The 24154-nt window shown below is 37.6% G+C and overlaps 1 protein-coding gene across 2 annotated transcripts; it reads right to left on the reverse strand.

The window, feature by feature from the left end:
• Positions 1–622: 622 nt before the first annotated feature.
• sp4 (sp4 transcription factor) lies at positions 623–23710 on the reverse strand. Of its 2 annotated transcripts, none has more exons than XM_014178223.2 (14): positions 23074–23710; positions 22593–22663; positions 21178–21282; positions 20552–20845; positions 20225–20355; positions 19595–20099; positions 17995–18063; positions 17835–17882; positions 17665–17751; positions 16510–16789; positions 4651–4849; positions 4502–4569; positions 3397–3528; positions 623–3307 (listed from the first exon to the last, which is right to left on the reverse strand). In XM_014178223.2, the coding sequence occupies exons 1-14, from the start codon at positions 23078–23080 to the stop codon at positions 3033–3035; spliced, it is 2271 nt and encodes a 756-aa protein (XP_014033698.1). In that variant the 5' UTR covers positions 23081–23710; the 3' UTR covers positions 623–3032. The 2 variants fall into 2 exon arrangements, with proteins under 2 accessions (XP_014033698.1, XP_045565411.1); XM_045709455.1 differs by lacking the exon at positions 23074–23710 and adding an exon at positions 22776–23045.
• Between the last annotated feature and the right edge of the window lie 444 nt (positions 23711–24154).

The raw sequence follows: 24154 nt of genomic DNA on the forward strand, positions 1-24154 counted from the left end.
AGGCTGAAGTGACTGACTATCCATTCATTGAGTTTATTAGACAGTGCAATAGACATACAGCCACACCACACACCAATGCAAATGAAGACATATGACCTAGTCATATTTTACAAAACAGAGTTGATGCACAAGAATAAAGCAGGAAAGCATGTGGCCTTTTCTATTCCTTCATGGTTTGTGGTTTCTCCTTCCCCTCCAATCAGCCACGCCTCCAATTAACACACACAACCAGCTACGCTTGATCACACAGACAAACATACACAACCAGCCATGCCTCTGGCCTGCAGACTGCTTTCGTTGCCTAGCAACCCCCCGAGAAGGGCGGGAACGGAGGACGTTCGGCTTCCGAGGTAATTACAGAGTACACACCAGCAGACATGTTTCTGTGGCACCGCAGGTGTGTGTGTGAAGAGACGGCAAAACTGTGCATTTGAAATAATCTCAGTGACCATCATCACAGGACCAGACTACTGTCACACTCACAACACAGCGGAGAGAAAGAAAGATAGGGAAGAGAGATTGCCAAAGTTATCAGAGCAACTTCATAGCAAGAAGTCAGTGTTTACACTTTAGAAAATGACCCAACGGAACACACACGGCTGGGAGCAGTGATAGAGACTGGTTTAGACTGATTTCATCACTTTATTTAAAGTGTTATGCAGGCAAAGTCTTTTTTTCTCTTTTCACTTCTTTAACCCCAGTCACACAACACATTTGTACAAAGTTGATTTAAAAATATCAATAAAATATCAATAATCAAGAACCTGCAGCCTTGGAGGCCAGATTAATCATCATGGAGATCCACAAACTGCTTAGAAAAACATTTTACAAATGAGATGTCACTAGAAAATATGAAAGAAAACTGGTTGTCACACAAAATATTACCGAAAACATCCACATCTGGTTGGTATATCAACCACTTAATTTTCAAATATTAATTATCATCATTTTTTTAAACTTTCATTAATTTTTTTTAAACATATTATGGCGCGTTAAGAGTAGTAGAAATGACGGGCCGCAGTCATGACAACGACAGATGTAGCAAAATAAGTTTACGATGAATTAAAAAGAGAAAACAGCACTAAAAGGCAACATGCTGTACACACACACACACCTCTGATCAACGTGTACGATACACTCCAGCAAAAGGCAGATATTAAAATAGAACAGATAATAAATTAGCTGTACACAGTAATCATCTGTGTCAAAATGTACTGGGGGGGTTAAGAAAATAAAGAGCTTAAAATACAATTCAAAACGTATGCACTGACACTAACATAGAGCCACATCACCAAACACTTGTCATAACAACCACATAGTAAAAACATCCACCCTTCTCTCTCCCCTTCTCTCCCCTTCTCCTCATGCCTCACCCTTCCCCCCACTACATGTGTGTGTGTGTGTGTGTGTGTGTGTGTGTAATACTGCTTGTTTTAAGGCGTTGTAGTACCAGGACTCACACACAGGGGGCTCTACCTTCACAATGCAGAGAAAACAGCACCAACGTCAAATCACACTGGAACTCTACCACTCTTAATAGAGTATCTCTAATCACTTGAAATATCGTGAATATATATTATTTGAAATATGTCTAATTACTGAAATATATATTGTTTATCTCAGACGTTGATACTTTACACAAGTTCAGGGTTCAGATACGATGATTGAGTCCCATTATTGCTGGATTCTAAACTGGTTCTGGTACAGACAACAGCTGCTGCTCTGAGTTTCAGTGGATTCTAAACTGGTTCTGGTACAGACAACAGCTGCTGCTCTGAGTTTCAGTGGATTCTAAACTGGTTCTGGTACAGACAACAGCTGCTGCTCTGAGTTTCAGTGGGAGCACTGTGTGTTTTGACATTAGTACTGCTTATTGACACTGTCTTACCCACCCACCAACCCCAGGAGAGCTACTTCTTAAAGGTGCACTCAGCAATATGGCATCAAGCAGGAAATCACCCCGCTGTGTATGATGATGTCATATTGCTGAGTGTACCTTTAACGCTGTGAGCTGACTGGCTGTTTCATACCAGGGAAACCTTTTTCTCTACTGTCATTAATGTAAACATGGTTTCACTAGGATTGTCTTATAGTATTGCTTTCACTAAACAGCCTGTTGCAGAAAGCTAGATTGTTCGTTTTATAGAAACTATTCATATTTCAAATGCAGAGCGTTTCTATAGGAATGCATCATTTATACATATGTTCTATGTGTTTTTTCAACCCTTTAGAGGTCTATTCCTCTTTTTCTGGTCTTTCTTCAGTAAGAGTTTATCAGACTGGTCTTTACCTGAACTATAGTCCTGTTGAACCGGGATACACACACACACACACACACACACACACACACACACACACACACACACACACACACACACACACACACACACACACACACACACACACACACACACACACACACACACACACACACACCTGTCCCTGCTCCTCTCACCTGTCTGTCCTACAGTCTGGACCATGCCACATTTCATGTTTCTTCATCATAATCATCATTACAGTATTAGCAGAGGAACATCTTTGTGCATAGAGATACAATTGCTGTGTTTCAAATGGCAACCTAGCTATTTGGGACACAACCAATGTCTCTTCTTGATGTCTGACAACTCCAGGGTTCTGTCTTGTGCTAGTTTAATTAGCCTATCCAAAATGGCATTCTCTTCCCTACATAACAAACTACTCAGAAGGCTCTGGCCAAAAGTAGTGCACTATATAAGGGATAGGGTGCGAGTTTAGATTAGAAATCTATATTATACCTTTTCCCCTGACCTCTGTTCTGTTATAAACACCATTCTACTAATTCATACCTTTAGTTTGTCGTTAGATTAATTCATTAGTTTAGATTCAGATTCCTCCCTCTGTTTATGTAATATTCAGTTCATCATATTTCTTCTTTTTGAAAACATAAAAAAAAATAGACCACCTGACCTCCACAGCCACAGCATAACCATGGAGACCAACCAGGAAGTTAGCTCTCCCTGCTTTATCCCTAAACAGGAAGTGGTCACTGGTCACTACTCAAACTCCTCCTCTTCCTCCTCTTCTCTCTCCATTTGATTGGGCGAGGAGGCTGTTGGAGTGGCGGGGGCTGAGTCCTGGGAGAGTGTCTCCACAGTTACGATGCGAGGGGAGGAGCCTAAACCCTGGTTGGAATCTTCCATGTCTTCAGTGGTGATGATGGCGAGAGAAGCCCCTCCCTTCTTGTTCTGGTGGGTTTTGATGTGTTTGGAGAGATGGTCGCTACGCATGAAACGCTTACTGCACTCTGGACACTCAAACCTCTTCTCACCTGGAGGATGGGGACATCTGAATAAGAACAACAGACACAGGACATAACTGTGTGTGTGTGTGTGTGTGTGTGGGCTTGGGAGTGCGTACCTGTGTGTGTCCGTCTGTGTCTCTGCAGTTCGTCCGAGCGTGTGAACCTCTTGCCACAGAAGATCCAGTTGCAGACGAAGGGTCGCTCTCCTGTGTGCCAGCGGAGGTGAGCTCTCAGGTGACTGGTCTTACCTGGTAGATAGAATATTATTACAGATTGGTAATATCAAATTAATATTCTATATTTTATTGGTTCCATAGACTAGTACATCTCTATTTTATACAGTATTGACTGGTACATCTCTATTTTATACAGTATTGACTGGTAAATCTCTTTTATACAGTGTAGACAGGTAAACCTCTATTTTATACAGTGTAGACAGGTAAACCTCTATTTTATACAGTGTAGACAGGTAAACCTCTATTTTATACAGTGTAGACAGGTAAACCTCTATTTTATACAGTATTGACTGGTAAATCTCTATTTTATACAGTGTAGACAGGTAAACCTCTATTTTATACAGTGTAGACAGGTAAACCTCTATTTTATACAGTATTGACAGGTAAATCTCTATTTTATACAGTATTGACTGGTAAATCTCTATTTTATACAGTATTGACAGGTAAATCTCTATTTTATACAGTATTGACTGGTAAATCTCTATTTTATACAGTATTGACAGGTAAACCTCTATTTTATACAGTGTAGACAGGTAAACCTCTATTTTATACAGTATTGACTGGTAAATCTCTATTTTATACAGTATTGACTGGTAAATCTCTTTTATACAGTATTGACAGGTAAATCTCTATTTTATACAGTGTAGACGGGTAAATCTCAAATTCATACAGTATAGACTGGTCTTACCGTCGACCTTTCCACAGTATAGACTGGTCTTACCGTCGACCTTTCCACAGTACAGACTTGTCTTACCGTAGACATTTCCACAGTATAGACTGGTCTTACCGTCGACCTTTCCACAGTACAGACTTGTCTTACCGTAGACATTTCCACAGTATAGACTGGTCTTACCGTAGACATTTCCACAGTATAGACTGGTCTTACCGTCGACCTTTCCACAGTACAGACTTGTCTTACCGTAGACATTTCCACAGTATAGACTGGTCTTACCGTAGACATTTCCACAGTATAGACTGGTCTTACCGTAGACCTTCCCACAGCCTTCCATGTGACACACATGCTGCTTCTTCTTAGATGGGTCTCCACTGGTCCTGCAACACACACACACAGTCAGAGAGAGACAGTGAGAGTGTGTGTGTGTGTGTGTGTGTGTGTGTGTGTGTGTGTGGTACCTCCCCTCTCCGTCCCTACAGTTAGGACAGGAGCACGCCACCCTGCGGAGCCTCTTGCTGGGTGGTCCTTCCTGGTCCGACGAACTCTGGACAGAACCCATCTGGTCTGGGCTTAGCGACGACCCTGCCACGTTACCCATGGTTACCTTTACTGGGGACGACTGGACCTTAACCCCGCCCTCCTGACCCTGCAGCTGACCTGGTGGTAGAATAGACTATTTATTTATTGGATAATTAAAGTAGCAGGCTGCTCCAGCCGGAGACATTACATTCATTAAAAATGATTTTGGATAAAAACACAAAGGCCAGAGGCGTATTTCAATTATGGTACAGTAGAATAGAAAATCATTACGGCACAGTAGAATATCATTATGGCACAGTAGAATATCATTATGGCACAGTAGAATATCATTACAGCGCAGTAGAGTAGAATATCATTATGGTACAGTAGAATAGAAAATCATTACGGCACAGTAGAATATCATTATGGCACAGTAGAATATCATTACAGCGCAGTAGAGTAGAATATCATTATGGCACAGTAGAATATCATTACAGCGTAGTAGAGTAGAATATCATTATGGTACAGTAGAATATCATTACAGCGCAGTAGAGTAGAATATCATTATGGTACAGTAGAATAGAAAATCATTACGGCACAGTAGAATATCATTATGGTACAGTAGAATATCATTACAGCGCAGTAGAGTAGAATATCATTATGGCACAGTAGAATATCATTACAGCGCAGTAGAGTAGAATATCATTATGGCACAGTAGAATATCATTACAGCGCAGTAGAGTAGAATATCATTATGGCACAGTAGAATATCATTACAGCGCAGTAGAGTAGAATATCATTATGGCACAGTAGAATATTCATTACAGCGCAGTACAGTAGAATATCATTATGGCACAGTAGAATAGTCATTATGGCGCAGTAGAGTAGAATATCATTATGGTACAGTAGAATATCATTACAGCACAGTAGAGTAGAATATCATTATGGTACAGTAGAATATCATTACAGCGCAGTAGAGTAGAATATCATTATGGCACAGTAGAATATCATTACAGCGCAGTAGAGTAGAATATCATTATGGTACAGTAGAATATCATTACAGCGCAGTAGAGTAGAATATCATTATGGCACAGTAGAATATCATTACAGCGCAGTAGAGTAGAATATCATTATGGCACAGTAGAATATCATTACAGCGCAGTAGAGTAGAATATCATTATGGTACAGTAGAATAGAATATCATTATGGTACAGTAGAATAAAATATCATTATGGTAGAGTAGAATATCATTATGGTACAGTAGAATAGAATATCATTACGGTACAGTAGAGTAGAATATCATTACGGTACAGTAGAATATCATTACGGCACAGTAGAATATCATTACAGCGCAGTAGAATAGAATATCATTATGGTACAGTAGAGTAGAATATCATTATGGTACAGTAGAATAGAATATCATTATGGTACAGTAGAATGATTTCAGCGCAGTAGAATAGAATATCATTATGGTACAGTAGAGTCGAATATCATTATGGTACAGTAGAATATCATTATGGTACAGTAGAGTCATATCATTATGGTACAGTAGAATATCATTATGGTACAGTAGAATATCATTATGGCACAGTAGAATATCATTACAGCGCAGTAGAATAGAATATCATTATGGTACAGTAGAATAGAATATCATTATGGTACAGTAGAATAGAATATCATTATGGTACAGTAGAATATCATTATGGCACAGTAGAGTAGAATATCATTATGGTACAGTAGAATAGAATATCATTATGGTACAGTAGATTATCATATCATTATGGTACAGTAGAATAGAATATCATTATGGTACAGTAGAATATCATTATGATACAGTAGAGTAGAATATCATTATGGTACAGTAGAATATCATTACGGTACAGTAGAGTAGAATATCATTATGGTACAGTAGAGTAGAATATCATTATGGTACAGTAGATTATCATTATGGTACAGTAGAATATCATTATGATACAGTAGAGTAGAATATCATTATGGTACAGTAGAATAGAATATCATTATGGTACAGTAGAGTAGATTATCATTATGGTACAGTAGAGTAGAATATCATTATGGTACAGTAGAATATCACCATGGTACAGTAGAGTAGAATATCATTTTGGTACAGTAGTGTAGAATATCATTATGGTACAGTAGAATATCATTACGGCACAGTAGAGTAGAATATCATTATGGTAGAGTAGAATATTATGGTGCAGTAGAGTAGAATATCATTATGGTGCAGTAGAATATCATTATGGTACAGTAGAATATCATTATGGTACAGTAGAATAGAATATCATTATAGTACAGTGGAATATCATTATGGTACAGTAGAATAGAATATCATTATGGTACAGTTGAATAACATTATGGTAGAGTAGAATATCATTACGGTACAGTAGAATATCATTATGGTACAGTAGAATATCATTATGGTACAGTAGAATAGAATATCATTATGGTACAGTAGAATATCATTATGGTACAGTAGAATAGAATATCATTACGGTACAGTAGAATATCATTATGGTACAGTAGAATAGAATATCATTACGGTACAGTAGAATATCATTATGGTACAGTAGAGTCAAATATCATTATGGTACAGTAGAATATCATTATGGCACAGTAGAATATCATTACGGCGCAGTAGAATATCATTACAGCGCAGTAGAATAGAATATCATTATGGTACAGTAGAGTAGAATATCATTATGGTACAGTAGAATAGAATATCATTATGGTACAGTAGAATAGAATATCATTATGGTACAGTAGATTATCATTATGGTACAGTAGAATATCATTATGATACAGTAGAGTAGAATATCATTATGGTACAGTAGAATATCATTACGGTACAGTAGAGTAGAATATCATTATGGTACAGTAGATTATCATTATGGTACAGTAGAATATCATTATGATACAGTAGAATAGAATATCATTATGGTACAGTAGATTATCATTATGGTACAGTAGAGTAGAATATCATTATGGTACAGTAGAATATCACCATGGTACAGTAGAGTAGAATATCATTTTGGTACAGTAGAATATCATTACGGCACAGTAGAGTAGAATATCATTATGGTAGAGTAGAATATCATTATGGTGCAGTAGAGTAGAATATCATTATGGTGCAGTAGAATATCATTATGGCACAGTAGAATATCATTACAGCGCAGTAGAGTAGAATATCATTACAGCGCAGTAGAGTAGAATATCATTATGGCACAGTAGAGTAGAATATCATTATGGTACAGTAGAATATCATTACAGCGCAGTAGAGTAGAATATCATTATGGCACAGTAGAATATCATTACAGCGCAGTAGAGTAGAATATCATTATGGTACAGTAGAATATCATTACAGCGCAGTAGAGTAGAATATCATTATGGCACAGTAGAATATCATTACAGCGCAGTAGAGTAGAATATCATTATGGCACAGTAGAATATCATTACAGCGCAGTAGAGTAGAATATCATTATGGTACAGTAGAATAGAATATCATTATGGTACAGTAGAATAAAATATCATTATGGTAGAGTAGAATATCATTATGGTACAGTAGAATAGAATATCATTACGGTACAGTAGAATATCATTACGGCACAGTAGAATATCATTACAGCGCAGTAGAATAGAATATCATTATGGTACAGTAGAGTAGAATATCATTATGGTACAGTAGAATAGAATATCATTATGGCACAGTAGAGTAGAATATCATTATGGTACAGTAGAATAGAATATCATTATGGTACAGTAGAATGATTTCAGCGCAGTAGAATAGAATATCATTATGGTACAGTAGAGTCGAATATCATTATGGTACAGTAGAATATCATTATGGTACAGTAGAGTCATATCATTATGGTACAGTAGAATATCATTATGGTACAGTAGAATATCATTATGGCACAGTAGAATATCATTACAGCGCAGTAGAATAGAATATCATTATGGTACAGTAGAATAGAATATCATTATGGTACAGTAGAATATCATTATGGCACAGTAGAGTAGAATATCATTATGGTACAGTAGAATAGAATATCATTATGGTACAGTAGATTATCATATCATTATGGTACAGTAGAATAGAATATCATTATGGTACAGTAGATTATCATTATGGTACAGTAGAGTAGAATATCATTATGGTACAGTAGAATATCATTACGGTACAGTAGAGTAGAATATCATTATGGTACAGTAGAGTAGAATATCATTATGGTACAGTAGATTATCATTATGGTACAGTAGAATATCATTATGGTACAGTAGAATAGAATATCATTATGGTACAGTAGATTATCATTATGGTACAGTAGAGTAGAATATCATTATGGTACAGTAGAATATCACCATGGTACAGTAGAGTAGAATATCATTTTGGTAAAGTAGTGTAGAATATCATTATGGTACAGTAGAATATCATTACGGGCACAGTAGAGTAGAATATCATTATGGTAGAGTAGAATATTATGGTGCAGTAGAGTAGAATATCATTATGGTGCAGTAGAATATCATTATGGTACAGTAGAATATCATTATGGTACAGTAGAATAGAATATCATTATAGTACAGTGGAATATCATTATGGTACAGTAGAATAGAATATCATTATGGTACAGTTGAATAACATTATGGTAGAGTAGAATATCATTACGGTACAGTAGAATATCATTATGGTACAGTAGAATATCATTATGGTACAGTAGAATATCATTATGGTACAGTAGAATAGAATATCATTACGGTACAGTAGAATATCATTATGGTACAGTAGAATAGAATATCATTACGGTACAGTAGAATATCATTATGGTACAGTAGAATAGAATATCATTACAGTACAGTAGAATATCATTATGGTACAGTAGAGTCAAATATCATTATGGTACAGTAGAATATCATTATGGTACAGTAGAGTAGAATATCATTATGGTACAGTAGAATATCACCATGGTACAGTAGAGTAGAATATCATTTTGGTAAAGTAGAATATCATTATGGTACAGTAGAATAGAATATCATTATGGTACAGTAGATTATCATTATGGTACAGTAGAGTAGAATATCATTATGGTACAGTAGAATATCACCATGGTACAGTAGAGTAGAATATCATTTTGGTAAAGTAGTGTAGAATATCATTATGGTACAGTAGAATATCATTACGGGCACAGTAGAGTAGAATATCATTATGGTAGAGTAGAATATTATGGTGCAGTAGAGTAGAATATCATTATGGTGCAGTAGAATATCATTATGGTACAGTAGAATATCATTATGGTACAGTAGAATAGAATATCATTATAGTACAGTGGAATATCATTATGGTACAGTAGAATAGAATATCATTATGGTACAGTTGAATAACATTATGGTAGAGTAGAATATCATTACGGTACAGTAGAATATCATTATGGTACAGTAGAATATCATTATGGTACAGTAGAATATCATTATGGTACAGTAGAATAGAATATCATTATGGTACAGTAGAATATCATTATGGTACAGTAGAATAGAATATCATTACGGTACAGTAGAATATCATTATGGTACAGTAGAATAGAATATCATTACGGTACAGTAGAATATCATTATGGTACAGTAGAGTCAAATATCATTATGGTACAGTAGAATATCATTATGGTACAGTAGAATATCATTATGGCACAGTAGAATATCATTACAGCGCAGTAGAATAGAATATCATTATGGTACAGTAGAGTAGAATATCATTATGGTACAGTAGAATAGAATATCATTATGGTACAGTAGAATAGAATATCATTATGGTACAGTAGAATATCATTACGGTACAGTAGAGTAGAATATCATTATGGTACAGTAGATTATCATTATGGTACAGTAGAATATCATTATGATACAGTAGAATAGAATATCATTATGGTACAGTAGAATATCACCATGGTACAGTAGAGTAGAATATCATTTTGGTACAGTAGAATATCATTACGGCACAGTAGAGTAGAATATCATTATGGTAGAGTAGAGTAGAATATCATTATGGTGCAGTAGAATATCATTATGGTACAGTAGAATATCATTATGGTATAGTAGAATATCATTATGGTACAGTAGAATAGAATATCATTATGGTACAGTAGAATATCATTATGGTACAGTAGAATAGAATATCATTATGGTACAGTAGAATAGAATATCATTATGGTACAGTAGAATATCATATCATTATGGAACAGTAGAATATCATTATGGTACAGTAGAATAAAATATCATTATGGTACAGTAGAATATCATTACGGTACAGTAGAATAGAATATCATTATGGTACAGTAGAATATCATTATGGTACAGTAGAATATCATTATAGTAGAGTAGAATATCATTACGGTACAGTAGAATATCATTATGGTACAGTAGAATATCATTATGGTACAGTAGAATAGAATATCATTATGGTACAGTAGAATAGAATATCATTATGGTACAGTAGAATAGAATATCATTATGGTACAGTAGAATAAAATATCATTATGGTAGAGTAGAATATCATTATGGTACAGTAGAATAGAATATCATTACGGTACAGTAGAATATCATTACGGCACAGTAGAATATCATTACAGCGCAGTAGAATAGAATATCATTATGGTACAGTAGAGTAGAATATCATTATGGTACAGTAGAATAGAATATCATTATGGCACAGTAGAGTAGAATATCATTATGGTACAGTAGAATAGAATATCATTATGGTACAGTAGAATGATTTCAGCGCAGTAGAATAGAATATCATTATGGTACAGTAGAGTCGAATATCATTATGGTACAGTAGAATATCATTATGGTACAGTAGAGTCATATCATTATGGTACAGTAGAATATCATTATGGTACAGTAGAATATCATTATGGCACAGTAGAATATCATTACAGCGCAGTAGAATAGAATATCATTATGGTACAGTAGAATAGAATATCATTATGGTACAGTAGAATATCATTATGGCACAGTAGAGTAGAATATCATTATGGTACAGTAGAATAGAATATCATTATGGTACAGTAGATTATCATATCATTATGGTACAGTAGAATAGAATATCATTATGGTACAGTAGATTATCATTATGGTACAGTAGAGTAGAATATCATTATGGTACAGTAGAATATCATTACGGTACAGTAGAGTAGAATATCATTATGGTACAGTAGAGTAGAATATCATTATGGTACAGTAGATTATCATTATGGTACAGTAGAATATCATTATGGTACAGTAGAATAGAATATCATTATGGTACAGTAGATTATCATTATGGTACAGTAGAGTAGAATATCATTATGGTACAGTAGAATATCACCATGGTACAGTAGAGTAGAATATCATTTTGGTAAAGTAGTGTAGAATATCATTATGGTACAGTAGAATATCATTACGGGCACAGTAGAGTAGAATATCATTATGGTAGAGTAGAATATTATGGTGCAGTAGAGTAGAATATCATTATGGTGCAGTAGAATATCATTATGGTACAGTAGAATATCATTATGGTACAGTAGAATAGAATATCATTATAGTACAGTGGAATATCATTATGGTACAGTAGAATAGAATATCATTATGGTACAGTTGAATAACATTATGGTAGAGTAGAATATCATTACGGTACAGTAGAATATCATTATGGTACAGTAGAATATCATTATGGTACAGTAGAATATCATTATGGTACAGTAGAATAGAATATCATTACGGTACAGTAGAATATCATTATGGTACAGTAGAATAGAATATCATTACGGTACAGTAGAATATCATTATGGTACAGTAGAATAGAATATCATTACAGTACAGTAGAATATCATTATGGTACAGTAGAGTCAAATATCATTATGGTACAGTAGAATATCATTATGGTACAGTAGAGTAGAATATCATTATGGTACAGTAGAATATCACCATGGTACAGTAGAGTAGAATATCATTTTGGTAAAGTAGAATATCATTATGGTACAGTAGAATAGAATATCATTATGGTACAGTAGATTATCATTATGGTACAGTAGAGTAGAATATCATTATGGTACAGTAGAATATCACCATGGTACAGTAGAGTAGAATATCATTTTGGTAAAGTAGTGTAGAATATCATTATGGTACAGTAGAATATCATTACGGGCACAGTAGAGTAGAATATCATTATGGTAGAGTAGAATATTATGGTGCAGTAGAGTAGAATATCATTATGGTGCAGTAGAATATCATTATGGTACAGTAGAATATCATTATGGTACAGTAGAATAGAATATCATTATAGTACAGTGGAATATCATTATGGTACAGTAGAATAGAATATCATTATGGTACAGTTGAATAACATTATGGTAGAGTAGAATATCATTACGGTACAGTAGAATATCATTATGGTACAGTAGAATATCATTATGGTACAGTAGAATATCATTATGGTACAGTAGAATAGAATATCATTATGGTACAGTAGAATATCATTATGGTACAGTAGAATAGAATATCATTACGGTACAGTAGAATATCATTATGGTACAGTAGAATAGAATATCATTACGGTACAGTAGAATATCATTATGGTACAGTAGAGTCAAATATCATTATGGTACAGTAGAATATCATTATGGTACAGTAGAATATCATTATGGCACAGTAGAATATCATTACAGCGCAGTAGAATAGAATATCATTATGGTACAGTAGAGTAGAATATCATTATGGTACAGTAGAATAGAATATCATTATGGTACAGTAGAATAGAATATCATTATGGTACAGTAGAATATCATTACGGTACAGTAGAGTAGAATATCATTATGGTACAGTAGATTATCATTATGGTACAGTAGAATATCATTATGATACAGTAGAATAGAATATCATTATGGTACAGTAGAATATCACCATGGTACAGTAGAGTAGAATATCATTTTGGTACAGTAGAATATCATTACGGCACAGTAGAGTAGAATATCATTATGGTAGAGTAGAGTAGAATATCATTATGGTGCAGTAGAATATCATTATGGTACAGTAGAATATCATTATGGTATAGTAGAATATCATTATGGTACAGTAGAATAGAATATCATTATGGTACAGTAGAATATCATTATGGTACAGTAGAATAGAATATCATTATGGTACAGTAGAATAGAATATCATTATGGTACAGTAGAATATCATATCATTATGGAACAGTAGAATATCATTATGGTACAGTAGAATAAAATATCATTATGGTACAGTAGAATATCATTACGGTACAGTAGAATAGAATATCATTATGGTACAGTAGAATATCATTATGGTACAGTAGAATATCATTATAGTAGAGTAGAATATCATTACGGTACAGTAGAATATCATTATGGTACAGTAGAATATCATTATGGTACAGTAGAATAGAATATCATTATGGTACAGTAGAATAGAATATCATTATGGTACAGTAGAATAGAATATCATTACGGTACAGTAGAATAGCATTACGGTACAGTAGAATAGCATTATGGTACAGTAGAATAGCATTATGGTACAGTAGAATAGCATTATGGTACAGTAGAATAGCATTATGGAACAGTAGAATATTACGGTACAGTAGAATATCATTATGGTACAGTAGAATAGAATATCATTACGGTACAGTAGAATATCATTACAGTAGAGTAGAATATCATTATGGTACAGTAGAATATAATTACGGTACAGTAGAATATCATTACGGTACAGTAGAATAGAATATCAATACGGTAGAGTAGAATATCATTATGGTACGGTAGAGTAGAATATCATTATGGTACAGTAGAATATCATTACGGAACAGTAGAATATCATTACGGTACAGTAGAATATCATTATGGTACAGTAGAGTAGAATATCATTATGGTACAGTAGAATAGAACATCATTACGGTACAGTAGAATATCATTACGGTACAGTAGAATATCATTATGGTACAGTAGAATAGAATATCATTATGGTACAGTAGAATATCATTATAGTAGAGTAGAATATAATTACGGTACAGTAGAATATCATTATGGTACAGTAGAATATCATTATGGTACAGTAGAATATCATTACGGTACAGTAGAATAGAATATCATTATGGTACAGTAGAATAGAATATCATTACGGTACAGTAGAATAGTATATCATTACGGTACAGTAGAATATCATTACGGTACAGTAGAATATCATTATGGTACAGTAGAGCCAAATATCATTATGGTACAGTAGAATATCATTATGGTACAGTAGAATATCATTATGGCACAGTAGAATATCATTACAGCGCAGTAGAATAGAATATCATTATGGTACAGTAGAATATCATTATGGAACAGTAGAATATCATTACGGTACAGTAGAATATCATTATGGTACAGTAGAGTAGAATATCATTATGGTACAGTAGAATAGAATATCATTACGGTACAGTAGAATATCATTACGCTACAGTAGAATATCATTATGGTACAGTAGAATATCATTATGGTACAGTAGAATAGAATATCATTATGGTACAGTAGAATAGCATTATGGTACAGTAGAATAGCATTATGGAACAGTAGAATATCATTATGGTACAGTAGAATATCATTATGGTACAGTAGAATAGAATATCATTATGGTACAGTAAAATAGAATATCATTACGGTACAGTAGAATATCATTACAGTAGAGTAGAATATCATTACGGTACAGTAGAATATCATTATGGTACAGTAGAATATCATTACGGTACAGTAGAATAGAATATCATTATGGTACAGTAGAATATCATTATAGTAGAGTAGAATATCATTACGGTACAGTAGAATATCATTACGGTACAGTAGAATATCATTATGGTACAGTAGAATATCATTATGGTACAGTATAATAGAATATCATTACGGTACAGTAGAATATCATTATGGTACAGTAGAGTAGAATATCATTACGGTAGAGTAGAATATCATTATGGTACAGTAGAATAGAATATCATTATGGTACAGTAGAATAGAATATCATTACGGTAGAGTAGAATATCATTATGGTACAGTAGAGTAGAATATCATTATGGTACAGTAGAATATCATTACGGTAGAGTAGAATATCATTATGGTACAGTAGAATATCATTACGGTACAGTAGAATATCATTATGGTACAGTAGAATATCATTATGGTACAGTAGAATAGAATATCATTATGGTACAGTAGAATATCATTATGGTACAGTAGAATATCATTATGGTACAGTAGAGTAGAATATCATTACGGTAGAGTAGAATATCATTATGGTACAGTAGAATAGAATATCATTACGGTAGAGTAGAATATCATTATGGTACAGTAGAGTAGAATATCATTATGGTACAGTAGAATAGAATATCATTACGGTAGAGTAGAATATCATTATGGTACAGTAGAATATCATTACGGTACAGTAGAATATCATTATGGTACAGTAGAATATCATTATGGTACAGTAGAATAGAATATCATTATGGTACAGTAGAATATCATTATGGTACAGTAGAATAGAATATCATTACGGTACAGTAGAATAGAATATCATTACGGTACAGTAGAATATCATTACGGTACAGTAGAATATCATTACGGTACAGTAGAATATCATTACGGTACAGTAGAATATAATTTGTAGCACTGCTCCCAACCCCCCCAGAAAATAAACAAATATACAGTTGGAGAACAACACTCAACACACACACACACACACACACTGTCCCTCTCTGTTCTCACCCTGTAGTCCAGTGATGGTGAGGGGTAGCCCCTGCATCTGTACCCCAGCGGTGCCCAGTCCAGCGATGTTGACCGTCTGCACCCCCGACCCAGGGTTGATCTGGGCTGCACTCAGCGTCAGGGGAGCCCCCCCCAGCTGCACGAAGCCCCCTCCTCCCACAGCCCCTCCGCCCACAGGGGCCAGGGTCAGCTGCTGGGGCACAGACATCCCCCCAGGGAGCTGCAGAGTCTGCCATGTGATCTGGCCCGACGAGGAGAGGGTTGGGGTCCGGATCAGAACCTGGAGGAATCAATTAATAAAAAAAGGCTATGAATCATTGTCTTCAATTGAAATCAATACAACACACAATAAAATCATAGATTTTGGAAGAAATGTCCACTATATATACACAAAAGTATGTGGACACCCCTTTAAATTAGCAGATTTGGCAATTTCAGCCACACACGTTGCTGACAGGTGTATAAAATCGAGCACACAGCCATTCAATCTCCATAGACAAACATTGACAGTAGAATGGCCTTACTGAAGAGCTCAGTGACTTTAAAAGTGGCACTGTAATAGGATGCCACCTTTCCAACAGCAACGACTCAGCCATGAAGTGGTAGGCCACACAAGCTCACAGAACGGGACCAACTGAAGCGTGTAACACTTAAAAATCGCCTGTCCTCGGTTGCAACACTCACTACTGAGTCCCAAACTGCCTCTGGAAGCAACGTTAGCACAAGAACTGTTCGTCAGGAGCTTCATGAAATGGGTTTCCATGGCTGAGCTGCCGCACACAAGCCTAAGATCACCGTGCGAAATGCCAAGCGTCGGCTGAGTGGTGTAAAGCTTGCCACCATTGGACTCTGGAGAAGTGGAAACGTGTTCTCTGGAGTGATGAATCACGATTCACCATCTGGAAGTTCGATGGACGAATCTGGGTTTGGCGGATGCCAACAGAACACTACCTGCTGAATTCATAGTGCCAACTGTAAAGTTTGGTGGAGGAATAATGGTCTGGGGCTGTTTTTCATGGTTCGGGTTAGGCCCCTTATTTTCAGTGAATGGAAATCTTAACTCTATAGCATACAATGACATTCTAGACGATTCTGTGCTTCCAACTTTGTGGCAACAGTTTGGGGGAAGGCAGCAGAGAGCAGCTAGCTAGCTACCTGTTGGTTCTGGAAGGCTTGTATGGGCTGAAGGGTCCCGCCTGGTCCTAACTGAAAGGTTTGGATCTGATGTGGCTGGCCTTGGATCTGGTGGAAACAAACACAGGGCTCACAAACTTTCTGTGGATGTACTGTGTGTGTGTGTGTGTGTATCTGTGTGTGTGTGTTACCTGGTTCTGTGGCTGGATCTGGATCTGCTGCAACACCTGGTTGCCCATCTGGACAATGACGATAATGACAACTTATAGTATCATTTATTATAGTATAATACCATACCATATCATAATAGAATGGAAGGTCAAAAGGTAAAAGCAGCCATGTAGAACCCACCTGTCCCACGATGACCTGCTGGATGGTCCCTGGAGGATCTGATTGGCCCTGCAGTCCGTTGGCCTGGCTCTGGACGTCAATCAACCAACCAATTAATTAATTAACAATCAATCAATACATCCTTTTATTTCATGGATGTTAACCTGTTAGGGCTAGGGGGCAGCATTTGCACGTCTGGATAAAAAAAATGTACCCGATTTAATCTGGTTACTAATCCTACCCAGTAACTAGAATATGCATATACTTATTATATATGGATAGAAAACACTCTAAAGTTTCTAAAACTGTTTGAATGGTGTCTGTGAGTATAACAGAACTCATTTGGCAGGCAAAACCCTGAGACATTTTCTGACAGGAAGTGGATACCTGATGTGTTGTATTACCTTTAAACCTATCCCATTGAAAAACACAGGGGCTGAGGAATATTTTGGCACTTCCTATTGCTTCCACTAGATGTCACCAGCCTTTACAAAGTGTTTTGAGTCTTCTGGAGGGAGATCTGACCGAACAAGAGCCATGGAACGATGATGTCCCATTAGACACCTTGCGCGCGAGTTCATGTTGGGTACCCTCGTTCCAATACGTTATAAAAGAGTATGCATTCGTCCACCTTGAATATTATTCATGTTCTGGTTAAAAAGGCCCTAATGATTTATGCTATACAACGTTTGACATGTTTGAACGAACGTAAATATATTTTTTCCCCTCGTTCATGACGAGAAGTCCGGCTGGCTTAGATCATGTGCTAACAAGACGGAGATTTTTGGACATAAATGATGAGCTTTTTTGAACAAAACTACATTCGTTATGGACCTGTGATACCTGGAAGTGACATCTGATGAAGAGAATCAAAGGTAATGGATTATTTACATAGTATTTTTGATTTTAGATCTCCCCAACATGACGTCTAGTCTGTATCGCAACGCGTATTTTTCTGGGCGCAGTGCTCAGATTATTGCAAAGTGTGATTTCCCAGTAAGGTTATTTTTAAATCTGGCAAGTTGATTGCGTTCAAGAGATGTAAATCTATAATTCTTTAAATGACAATATAATATTTTACCAATGTTTCTAATTTTAATTATTTAATTTGTGACGCTGACTTGACTGCCGGTTATTGGAGTGAAACGATTTCCTCAACATCAATGCCATAGTACGCTGTTTTTGGATATAAATATGAACTTGATAGAACTAAAAATGCATGCATTGTCTAACATAATGTCCTAGGAGTGTCATCTGATGGAGATTGTAAAAGGTTAGTGCATCATTTTAGCTGGTTTTATGGTTTTGGTGACCCTGTCTTTGACTTGACAAAACATTACACACAACTCTTGTAAATGTACTGTCCTAACATACTCTAAATTTATGCTTTCGCCGTAAAACCTTTTTGAAATCGTAAAACGTGGTTAGATTAAGGAGATGTTTATCTTTCAAAGGGTGTAAAATAGTTGTATGTTTGAAAAATTTGAATTTTGACATTTATTTGGATTCAAATTTGCCGCTCTTGAAATGCACCTGCTGTTGATGGAGTGCACCACGGGTGGCACGCTAGCGTCCCACCTAGCCCATAGAGGTTAAGTCACAAAAACACGCAATCACGTACCATCTGTGAGTCCTGCTCGCTGGGTTGGTTCTGTGAGTCTCTCTCCGCCCCTCCGTCCGACCCGGCTACAGAACTCAGCTGTGTTCCGTCCGACAATGCTCCATCGCACCCGGCAACAGTTGTTATGGTACCGCCAGATGACCCGGTAGCTGCCCCGGACACCGCCGTTGTTGTCACCAGCTGGTTGCTGTTAGCTACGGTAAAGCTGCCGTCGGCTGCTTGGATAAGCTGCACGGCTCCGCCCCCCGCTAAATTATTCATTACCGGCAGGGCGAGGGTCATACCGCCGATGTTTATGGGTACTGTAGTCATTACCTGGGTCTGAGAGCCCTGTAAGGTCTGCATCTGTAGCGGGAAGGACTGGGCTGGACGAAGCTGCAACGTCTGATTGGCTGAGCCAGTGAGGATGGCCTGCTGGTTGGCCGGTTGTAGGATGGCCTGGGTCTGGGATTGGTTCTGGGTCTGGATCAGCTGGACCTGCTCTGGTAGTCCGCCCTGGGCCGGACTGAATAGAATAGAAACACTTTATCTATTTTCACCTGTAAAAAGTAAATTGTACCACTTTTTAATCACCCAAACCTCCTGTCTAACCTCTAACATGCAGACTGACCTAAAACAGCTGTCACCTACCTGATCTGGATGTGCTGCCCCCCCAGGGATGTGGTCTGGGGGCTGATGTGGATCTGTTGGCCGTCTGCCGTCTGCAGGTGGGGGATCACCTGGTATTGGACCCCACCCCCCGACGAAGGCATATTTTGCACCTGGAGAGACAAACAAACACATTACTGTGTCTGAACCTGGACACAGAAAACTATACAGTATATAGTACTCCACTCTCCATGTCTAAGAAAAAGACAGTTATAGGTTATAGGACCAGAATCTCCACATGACTGCATCCCTCCAGTCAACTTTCCATTCTATACACACACACACACACACACACACACACACACACACCTGGATGATCTGGAACTGCTGCTGCTGAGGCTGCTGATTGGCTGCTATGGTTTTAGTCCCGCCCAAAGCCTTCACCTTACGGCCTGCCGGAGCACTGTCATTGGTTGAAGTGGTGGCCAGCGTTACGGCGACAGGTTGATTGGCAGTGTCATTGGCCATTTGGGGAGCGGTAGTGATGATCTGCCAGCCATTACCAGTGAACTGGGCAGGAACCAGTTCTAACTGCTGCTGAACCAGAGTCTGATTACCTGCTGCATCTACAACTATATGACCCTGGATCTGCCCACCCTGCAACTGCAAATAAATATACATGAATTGAATAAACATGTACTAGAGTAGGAACCAGTCTGGTTCCTGGCTGAATCTATGTGTTTCTGGATCTGGAAGTATAATCAACACACAGTACACTGAAAGTCTACAGATATATACCATGTTATAAGCATGTATGAGCCTTTATAAATGGCCATGTAGTGTATGTACCATGTTATAAAGCATGTATGAGTCTTTATAATGTCTTATTGTTTCAGAACTTGCATTACCAACATTGTAACAACTATAACAGTAACAAGAACATTAATACAAGGAATAACAAAACTTCTAGCAATATACTTAGTATTGATTGCTACCTGTATTTGACCAGCTTGCAACTGGACCTGTCCTTCCACTCCTCCCTGACCTCCTATCTTACTGCAGGTCGCAGCCAGTAGGGCTAGGGGAGACGGCTGGGAATCCTAGAGAGAGAGAGAGAGAAATACACACACAGGCAGATAGGGGAATTCAAACATAGAACACACACAGAGACAACATGCATATAGACAGAGAGAGAGATATAGAGAGAGAGATATAGAGAGAGACAACATGCATATAGACAGAGAGAGAGATATACAGAGAGAGATATAGAGAGAGACAACATGCATATAGACAGAGAGAGATATACAGAGAGAGACAACATGCATATAGACAGAGAGAGATATACAGAGAGAGATATAGAGAGAGACACACACAGAGACAACATGCATATAGACAGAGAGAGATATACAGAGAGAGATATACAGAGAGAGACAACATGCATATAGACAGAGAGAGAGATATACAGAGAGAGATATAGAGAGAGACACACACAGAGACAACATGCATATAGACAGAGAGAGATATACAGAGAGAGATATACAGAGAGAGACAACATGCATATAGACAGAGAGAGAGATATACAGAGAGAGATATAGAGAGAGACACACACAGAGACAACATGCATATAGACAGAGAGAGATATACAGAGAGAGATATAGAGAGAGACAACATGCATATAGACAGAGAGAGAGATATACAGAGAGAGACAACATGCATATAGACAGAGAGAGAGAGATACAGAGATTGAGAGAGAGACAAAGAGAGAAGAGAGAGAGAGAGACAACATGCATATAGACAGACAGAGAGATACGGAAAGAGAGAGACACACACACACAGAGACGAGATACAGAGAGACAGAGAGAGAGAGAGAGAGAGAGAGATAGAGAGAGCAGTTGGTTCCAGGTAAAACGCTTTTTGGTTCCAGGTAGAACCTTTTGTGGAAAGGGTTCTACATGGATCCCAAAATGGTCATACCTGGAACCAAAAGGGTTTTACCAAGAACCAAAAAAAGTGTTATTCAAAGGGTTCTCCTATGGGGACAGCCAAAGAACCCTTCTAGGTTCTAGATAACACCTTTTGTTCTAGGAGTGTAGGTCGCAGGCAAATATTTAATATCACCCACACACACATACCTCTAAAGCTGCCTGTAGACAGCTAGTGGGGTTTTTTGCACAGAAGCTACATGACAGTCTATATCAACACTAGAATCAAACATGCCTTTGGAAACCCTGTCAGAACACATGCTATGAAAATATTAAATAAATATGTTTTATTATACTATAAAAACCTCATCTCATAGAAATGGAGCCAAAGACACAAGTCCATTATTGGTGTTGATAGACATAATGCAATCCTCTGAACATGGTATCTAGACAGAACCAGGAAGTGGTGTGTGTGTGTACCAGCCTACCTGTGATCCAGAACGTTTGCCTTTCTTGCCTGGTTTCCCTCCTTCTGATCCCGACACTTCCTTCTTCTGATCTGAGGACCATCGATCAAACAATACTTGATCAATAATCAATAGACTAACACTGGAGGACTGAATGATTAGTGATCACATTTATCAATAACACAGTGGGTAAACGGAGACTACCTGATAAAAATAGGCTATAAAGATGTCAATATTTCCCTGCACATGGTTTTATAAGTGTAGTGACACCATATGGTTCAACTACTGGCGAAAAGGCATACACATTGATCGGAACCCGATTAGAGACTAATACAACTAAACTGATCGGTTAAGGAAACGTGTTGCCTCTTTTTTAGGAATGCGCTATTCTTTATCATCAAACGGTTTCTGCATATCTGTCAGGCTGTATGCAAAGAAAGCGAGGGAGAAAGAAAAGAGGGATAGAGGGGTGGAGACGGAGATGAGAGGGGAGGGTACCTACCACTCATAACGCATTCATAAACCAGAGAGGAGAGGCTAGGGGAGAAAGGCCGGCTAAAGCACCGGGTAAGGACGGCCTTTTTTCTCCGCGAATAGCTCGAGCTGGGCTGTGTCGTCGCTCCGGTTAGCACCTAAACCACCCACTCGGCAGGAAGGGCGGTACAAAACTCGAGCAACAATCAAACCTCCCGTGATAACGGGAAACGGTCCGGTTTCCGCGCCCGACGCCTCTCAAAACCAACCGAAAACACCCTTTAACGACCGACGCGCGTTAATTCCATTAACGGAAAAATCGACTGGGAAAATGTATTCTAATTCAAGTTAGTAATGTGTCCGCGGTAGGCCCACCCACTTCCATTTAGCCATCAGACCAACACCCCTCGCCCTCTCTCCTCTCTTTCTGCCGCTGCTGTTTCTGCCGCTAGGTACAACAAGCCTTTCCAACGATCTTCATGCAAAAACACCCCTCATCAATACCACTATTTTATGGCTATTTTTATAGTTGAATTTTAGAATTGCAGCTGGAGACAGATAGCTGTGGCTTTTTGTGGGCGGTGCGCTCCTCCCACATATTCAGGACTCAGTCTGCGAGGGTTGAGATGGGAGTTGTATTTAGCGAAGCCTCGCCTTCGAAATGTGTTGTGGCGACGGGGACTTCATCTCCCAGTCTGCCTTGCGGTCAGCTGTACGCTGGTGCGGCGTAGAGTCAAGGTAGGGTGAGAAGCAGAGAGAAGGCGGTGACTGTGTGATGTGGGGGTTGGGCAAGAGGAGAGGTGTGAACGTTGTTTTCTTTTTTAATCATGAGGGCCAGTCTCTCCTTTTCTCCCCCACTTTTTTTTGGATAAAGGTCGGCCTCTCGCTGCCTTCAGCTTTCTCTCCCTCCCTATCACAGGGGTGAGTCTGTCTCGCTCCCTCTATTATATGGTCAGTGTCTCTCCCGTTCTCACCGTCGAATCAGGGACACTCGCTATCTGTATATTATAAGGGCTGGTCTCTATATAGCAGGGCTGCCCAACCCTTTTCCTGGACAGCTACAGTCCTGTGGGTTTTCAGTCCAACCTTCATTTAACACACCTGATTCT

This window comes from Salmo salar, chromosome ssa27, assembly GCF_905237065.1.
Source record: "Salmo salar chromosome ssa27, Ssal_v3.1, whole genome shotgun sequence".
Lineage (NCBI taxonomy): Eukaryota > Metazoa > Chordata > Actinopteri > Salmoniformes > Salmonidae > Salmo > Salmo salar.